The sequence below is a fragment of the Sapajus apella genome, unplaced genomic scaffold (assembly GCF_009761245.1).
Source record: "Sapajus apella isolate SASKATOON/1434 unplaced genomic scaffold, GSC_monkey_1.0 scaffold82, whole genome shotgun sequence".
NCBI classification, from domain to species: domain Eukaryota; kingdom Metazoa; phylum Chordata; class Mammalia; order Primates; family Cebidae; genus Sapajus; species Sapajus apella.
In genome coordinates, this window is record NW_022437022.1 from 8,195,704 (window position 1) to 8,203,055 (window position 7,352).

At 50.7% G+C, this 7,352-nt stretch overlaps 1 protein-coding gene and 1 pseudogene across 6 annotated transcripts in view; one reads left to right on the forward strand and one right to left on the reverse strand.

Moving 5' to 3' along the window:
* The window catches only part of LOC116533491, a 3,842-nt pseudogene extending 336 nt beyond the window's left edge, over window positions 1-3,506 (forward strand).
* Window positions 1-7,352, reverse strand: part of TMEM181 (transmembrane protein 181) — a 99,287-nt gene that overhangs the window by 13,748 nt on the left and 78,187 nt on the right. For all 6 annotated transcript variants that reach the window (XM_032253187.1, XM_032253190.1, XM_032253188.1 and 3 more), the window contains 3 exons: window positions 6,017-6,116; window positions 5,046-5,176; window positions 4,761-4,852 (listed from right to left, as the gene is read on the reverse strand). In XM_032253187.1, the coding sequence (XP_032109078.1) occupies window positions 4,761-4,852; window positions 5,046-5,176; window positions 6,017-6,116 (323 nt within the window). The remainder of the gene's footprint in view (window positions 1-4,760; window positions 4,853-5,045; window positions 5,177-6,016; window positions 6,117-7,352) is intronic.

The window sequence follows — 7,352 nt, forward strand, 5'->3', positions numbered from 1 at the left end:
CAGATAAACAAGACAAAGAGATACAGAAACATTCTGAGCCTCTAATAAGCTCTTCCACCCTTAATCCTTAAATACTGTTAATCTGTAAGAGACAGTGCCTCTGACCTAACTCTGCCAGAAGCCCCTCTCAGGTTTATTCTCCTAAATAAACCTGTCTTTGAGTATTGAGCTGCTTTTCATGATTCTTTCCGATTTAGCGTTTTGTCTTCTTTGAGATGGGAGTCTCTGTTGCCCAGGCTGGAGTGCAGTGGCATGATCTCGGCTCACAGCAACCTCCGCCTCCCAGGTTCAAGCAATTCTCTGCCTCAGCCTCCCAAAAGTTTGAGATTATAGCCACCTGCCACCATGCCTGGCTACTTTTTTTATATTTTTAGTAGAGACAGGGTTTCACCATTTTGGCCAGGCTGGTCTCGAACTCTTGACCTCATGATCCATCACAACCAGCCCTTTCTTTAACTCTTACACTATTCCGCCACATTCCTCGGGCACATCCACTGTCACGTGGACGTGCTATATTCCAAACTGCCTTTCAAAGGGACCTTGACTAAGCTCACAAGAATTTATAGCAGCTCCTTCTCTAAGGAATTTCAGTGCTGCGTCTCTGACTTTTGTTATCCTCACACCCTGACAAACTGCCTACAGGAGGATCTACTGAAAGATGATCTAGTATGGGGGGGCCTTTGGCTGTCACCCTCATTTTGCACATTAGGATAGTAAGGTCAAGGAAACAATCTTTTATAAGCCTAAGACACCCCAAGGCTGTGGTATTTGGTGAAAATGGCTACCTGATTCGGAGCACTCTGGGTTTGTTTTTTTTTTTTTTTTGAGACGCAGTTTCACTTTTGTTGCCCAGGCTGGAGTGCAATGGTGTGATCTTGGCTCACCACAACCTCTGCCTCCTGGGTTCAAGTGATTCTCCCACCTCAGCCTCCTGAGTAGCTGGGATTACAGGTGTGCACCAACATGCCTGGCTAATTTTGTAATTTTAGTAGACAAGGGGTTTCTCCATGTTGGTAAGGCTGGTCTCGAACTCCCATAACCTCAGGTATTCCACCCGCCTCAGCCTTCCAAAGTACAGGGATTACAGGCGTGAGCCACCGTGCCCAGCCTTGGGGGTTCGTTTTGTGAGGGAGAACCCCTCCAAGTTCTGCCAACCACTCTCTAGAAGAAATAGCTTCTCTAGAAAAGAAAGCCTGCAGCTTAAAGACTGATTCCAAAGACAGCTCTCATAACTACATAAACTCTGAATTTGCAGCTGAAGCTGAGGGTCAGGATGATACGACTGAGGAACCCAACAAGGTCCAGCAAAGGAAGAGGGATAGAATTTGAGATCAGGGCTCCGCATGAGCTGCCTGAAGGCTAACCGGGGCATCCAGGGGAAATCGAGGCCAAAAAGTCAATGAGAGGCTGTCACTAGGGCAAAACCAATCATAGCAGAGTGTCCCAGTTGTGGAGAAAGACCAACTAGGAATGAAGAAACAGGCAAGACTGAGAAGGAACTGCCAAGAGTGTCACAGTCACCCTTGCTCAGAAGGATTAAGAGTCAGTCCCAGTGGGGATTGGAGGAGGACCAGACTATGCCAGAGAGAAGCAGCTTCCATGATGGACAGTAGCTACAGACCCTCAGGACAGACCCAGTGAGCAGCCACCTGGGGACCAAGGGACAGCCACTGACAAATGCTCTCCACCCCTAGTTTATGGATGACTCACTCATTTAGAAATCCAAAAGTGTAAAGGCAAGGGGGTGGTGAGGGAGCACCCCTCTTCAGGGAGCAACTGGTCTGATGTGGAGATTTCCATGGTCACATTCTCTCAGGAGGAACCTGTCTTGCTCAAACCTTCAGCTGTTCCGGAGCCTTCTCTCATCACTGTGTCATGTACCCGCCTCGTTTGCACAGTAGTCCTTGGCGTGAGTATGGCAGCTAGTGCACCAGCCGCCCCAAGCCTTCCGGCTACCCGTCCGTGGGCAGCAGCGACGACGCAGCACAGGCTGGGAGGAGCAGCCGGAGCTGCCCGGTGATTCCCCCAACTCTGCAGTGAGCTCCCAAAACACCTCCAGAGTTGAGGAGGCCTCAGAGGATGGCAGGTCCCACAATTCTCATCCATTTAACTTCTCCAGAACTTGGAAAAAAAGGGGTGAGGGAGAAAAGAACATTCCAAGAGGAGACGCCACCACATCCTTGTGGAGGACACGCATCCAGCTCGCTGCCAAAGAGCCACTGGAGCCAAGCCTAGAGGAGGGCCTCATAACATCCATTGTCACTTGGACGTGCTATATTCCAAACTGCCTTTCAAAGGGACCTTGACTAAGCTCACAAGAATTTATAGCAGCTCCTTCTCTAAGGAATTTCACTGCTGCGTCTCTGACTTTTGTTATCCTCACACCCTGACAAACTGCCTACAGGAGGATCTACTGAAAGGTGATCTAGTATGGGGGGGCCTTTGGCTGTCACCCTCATTTTGCCCATTAGGATAGTAAGGTCAAGGAAACAATCTTGTATAAGCCTAAGACACCCCAAGGCTGTGGCATTCGGTGAAAATGGCTACCTGATTCGGAGCACTCTGGGTTTGTTTGAAAGATGATCTAGTATGGTGGGTCTTTGACTGTCACCCTCATTTTGCAAGGAAGCAATCTTTTTTTTTTTTTTCTGATACAGAGACTCGCACTGTCACCCAGGCTATAGTGCAGTGGCACAATCTCGGCTCACTGCAATCTCCACCTCCTGGGTTCAAGAAATTCTCCTGCCTCAGTCTCCCAAGTAGCTGGGACTACAGGTATGCACCACTATGCCCAGCTAATTGTTTTTTTGTGTGTGTGTTTTTAGTGGAGACAGGGTTTCACCATATTGGCCAGGATGGTTTTGATCTCCTCCTCTTGACCTCGTGATCTGCCCGCCTCAGCCTCCCAAAGTGCTGGAATTACAGGCGTGAGCCACTGCACCCAGCCAAGGAAGCAATCTTTTACATGCCTTAAGACACTCTGAGGCTGTGGCATTTGGAGAAATCAGCTTTCATTATTCCTACAAGTGCACCACCCCTGTCCCAGAACAGCACAAGGTATCTGAGAGACAGCTACAGCCGGCTGTGTCTCTAAAGAAGCCCTTAGTGATCCACTGTCAATAAGCTGATGAAGAGCTGTTGGACATCTTGAGAAAACATGTGTCCTCTGACTACAAGATCCATAAGCACTACTTCACCGGCAGCTCCCCGGCCATCAAACTCCTGCTTAAGTACTTTCTCAACAGGTCAGTGGGCCTCAAAGCAGACTTGACATACTCGTCCGCCTGGGAGGCCCGGGAAACACTGAGGCAGCTCCCACTGGAGAGAATCATTGTGGAAACGGATGCTCCCTACGTCCTTCCTCGCCAGGTTCCCAAAAGCCTTTGCCAGTATGCCCACCTGGGCCTGGCCTTGCATACAGTCCTAGAGATTGCTAGGGTCAAAGATCCACTCTCCCACACTGCGGCCGCTTGGCGGAGAACACCAGTTGCCTCTACGGTTTTTAAGCAGAGAGGTTCCAGTCCTCAGAAGCCTCCCAGAAAAGGGCAACCAGAAGGCTGTGTCCCAGGTGGAGGATGTGTTTGGAGGGCCGATTGGAACACAGAAAACCAGGACGGGGTCTTTTTCCTTGACGCAGGTCATGCGGCTCCAGCTTCTGGGTGTGGAATCAGGGGTAAAGGGGTACCCGTGATAGCACTGGGGTTTTGCCTCCCAGCCAAAATGCTCCAGGGTAGAGCAATGGAGGAGTGTGATGTGAGGGTACAAGGAATTTGCCAATCCAAATCCTGTTCTCTGCAGCCTGTGTTTTTGAGCAGACCGTGACTAAAGTCACCCTCCTACTTGTCTAAAAAAAAAAAAAAAAGAAAAAGAAAAAGCAAAGCACAGTGAAGGGGTATAAACAGGTATATATATGGATCAGTACTATCCGAGCCCACAGGTAGTAACCGGGGGATATAAGCAGGTATATATATGGATCAGTACTATCCGAGCCCACAGGTAGTAACCGGGGGGTATAAGCAGGTATATATATGGATCAGTACTATCCGAGCCCACAGGTAGTAACCAGGGGGTATAAGCAGGTATATATATATATATGGATCAGTAATATCCGAGCCCACAGGTAGTAATCGAGGGGTATAAACAGGTATATATATGGATCAGTACTATCTGAGTCCACAGGTAGTAACCGGGGGGGTATAAATAGGTGTTTATATATGGATCAGTACTATCCGAGCCCACAGGTAGTAATCGAGGGGTATAAACAGGTATATATGGATCAGTACTATCCGAGCCCACAGGTAGTAACTGGGGGTTTGGGAGCAAATCTCCCACAGATAAGGGGGCTCTACTGTGCCACCAAGTTAGATACATTGAAAGCTGATTCTTTTCCACCTTTTCACTTTTGTTCTTTTTTCCTCAGAAGGGTCTTTCTTTGTCACCAAGGCTGGAATACAGTGGTGAGATCTCGGCTCACTGCAAGCTCTGCCTCCGGGGCTCAAGCAATCCTCCTACCTCAGCCTCCCATGGAGCTGGGACTACAGGCATCCGCGACCACGACCAGCTAATTTTTGTATTTTTGGTAGAGAAGGGGTTTTGCCATGTTGCCCAGGCTGGTCTCGAACTCCTGAGCTCAAGTAATCTGCCTGCCTCGGCCTCCCAAAGTGCTGGGATTACAGGCGCAAGCCACCATGCCTGGCCTGGCCTTTCCACTTCTGTCAAATGCTTTTCATGACCGACATTTCACAAATAGAATTACTCACGTTTGCCATATTCCTAGTGTAACAGAAGCCAACCACAATAGTCCGACAATGAAGAATTTAGGCAAATAGAAAGTTAAACACTTTCTTTCTCCCTAAAAAGAAAAAAAACAGTAAGAAATAAAGAAAACCAAGTTGGTAATTCTACATGACGTGCATTTTTTCGTTGAGTATGGGTCTGCAGATGGGTTTTCATGGAGAAATTCAGCTCTCGGGCTGCTGTCAAGAGTTGGGAGGGGAAGACACAGTCTGTAACCTCCCAAGGTGGTGCGGAGGGCTGCAGCTCACCTGGACGCGAATCCCGTGGTACACACAAAGCCAGAAGAGCAGCAAGGCGCACAAAAACATAGACTGAAAGAGGTCATCCAGCATCCCCGGGAGCCAGCTGTTCACCAGGAAGGAGAGGGGGAAGAACGGATCTGCAACGCAAAAGGCAGAAACGCATGAGGGAGACAGAGTCCACCAGCACCCAGCAGAGAGCACCCCGTCCATTTGTGGGGTCGGAACCCATGACCGGCTTTTCTCCCTGGTCAGAGCCAAAGGAAAAGCAGTGAACCGAGGGCTATTTTGTTTTCCCAAACACCTGAAAGCCAACGAACAGATTGCTGCACTGATCATGACGGAGCACCGTATGCCGCTGCCATCAGCTCCTCCCGGAGCCTGGGGGTTCCAAGCGCGGCAGCTCCGGAAGCAAATGCTTTTGGAACAGGACATGAGGAACAGCCAGCCGTGTCTGGCCACCTTCAGCCAAGTTCCAGGACTGCTGTGTCTGTAGCACATCCAAGTTTTAACTACCAAACAGCTGCCTGTTTGTTAGAGAGCCAGGTATCTGCCCCAGCTTGGTGGAACACGGTTCCTGGGGCACCAGGGAGCATACTGCAACATGCTCCTTCTGGAGCTCCCTACCGGCTCTTCTGGGCCCAGGCCATCTCCAAGATGCCTTCCAGCTTTACTTAAGAGTCTTACTCTGTCATCCAGGTTGGAGTGCAGTGGTGTCATCACGACTCGCTGCAGCCTCAGACTCCTGGCCTCAAGTGATCCTCCCACCTCAGCCCCTCAAGTTGTTGGGACCACAGGTACGCATCACCACGCCCTGTAGAGTCTTGCTATGTTACCCAGGCTGGTGTTAACCTCCTGGCTTCAAGCAATCTTCCTGCCCCAGGCTCCCCAAGTGCTGGGATGACAGCACACCCCTGCACCCGGCCTCCGGCTTGACATTTTCAAGGAGAAAGTTCCTAAGTGAAAATGGAACCACCTACCATTGTAAAGTAGCAGCAGAGGCAGGAGGACAGACATCCACTTCTGCTCGATGCCCCAGTCTCTCATGGAAAATTTCCGGAGCGAATGCGCAAACAGGCACTGCAAACCAAACCAGCTCCGATCACTGCCTTTGCTCACACCTTGCTTGCGTACCAGGCTGTCTTCTCACATCGATGGTCTCGGTGCCCCGCTAAGATCCGCTGCCTTAAGCCCCAGCTGAATTGCCTACTGTGTCCCGGAGGCCATCAGTGACAACCAAAATAAGGTTGTTACTTTCTGCAGAGGAGCCACAGCTAAGACAGGTTCTGAGCTGTTCTCACAGAAGGAGGAGAGGAGAAGGAATTTAACAGCCATAAATCCCCTGCAGAAGGAAAGAGCACCCACCGTCTCACCTCTACCGGTGAGGAAAAGAGGGTCCGCGTCCATCGGGCCTGCCCCCAGAGAGCCGGCACACAGAAGGGCCCACCCAGGACACAGGACACACCCATGGGTGTGACGGAAGCCACGTTCCCGGCAGTGCAACTGCTACAGATGGCACCAGCTTCCAGGATGGCGCCAGGGCTCACCAATGAAAAGCCAAGAAGAAAGGAGGCTTGTAACAGTGGTCAGGGGATGCATTTCTTCTCAAACACCTCCCTGAGGAAGGTGTGTTAGGCCAGTGAAAGAAGTTTCTTTAAACTGCTTTAAAACACTATACAACTTGTAATTTTTAGACCAGGGTTTTGTTGTTGACTGTTTTCTTACAATCTGACATAAGCCAATGGTTTTCTAGGCAAAACAGATTTCCTTGCCTAGAGACCATCTTCCCTCTTTTTAACAACATACTTGGGGCCCTGAGTAATAAATAGCTCTTTGGGCTCCACAGTGTGGCAGCAGAAGCTCAGGCATCACAGAGCCTTCAAGAAGAGGCAAGGGTTTCTGACGGCGCAGACACAAACACCAGCTTTTTGCTTTCATTTATGAAACTCACTGGGGGACCTGGAATCCTGGAGGTCCTGGGCTGGGCCTGAGCACCACAACCTCCAGCTTTCTGTGGTTCTAGCACCCACGCCCTTCCCTCCAGCTTCGTGGCTCTAGCACCCATGTGACATCCTTCCCCCCAACTCCCTGTGACTCCAGCACCTACATCCTTCCCCCAGCTCCCTTAGGCTCCAGCACCCACACCCTTCCCCCAGCTCCCTGAGGCTCCAGCACCCATGCCCTTCCCCCAGCTCCCTGAGGCTCTAGCACCCATGCCCTTCCTCTCTGTGGCTCCAGTACCCACGCCCTTCCCCCCAACTCCCTGTGGCTGCAGCACCCACACCCTTCCCCCAGCTCCCTGTGGCTCCGGCACCC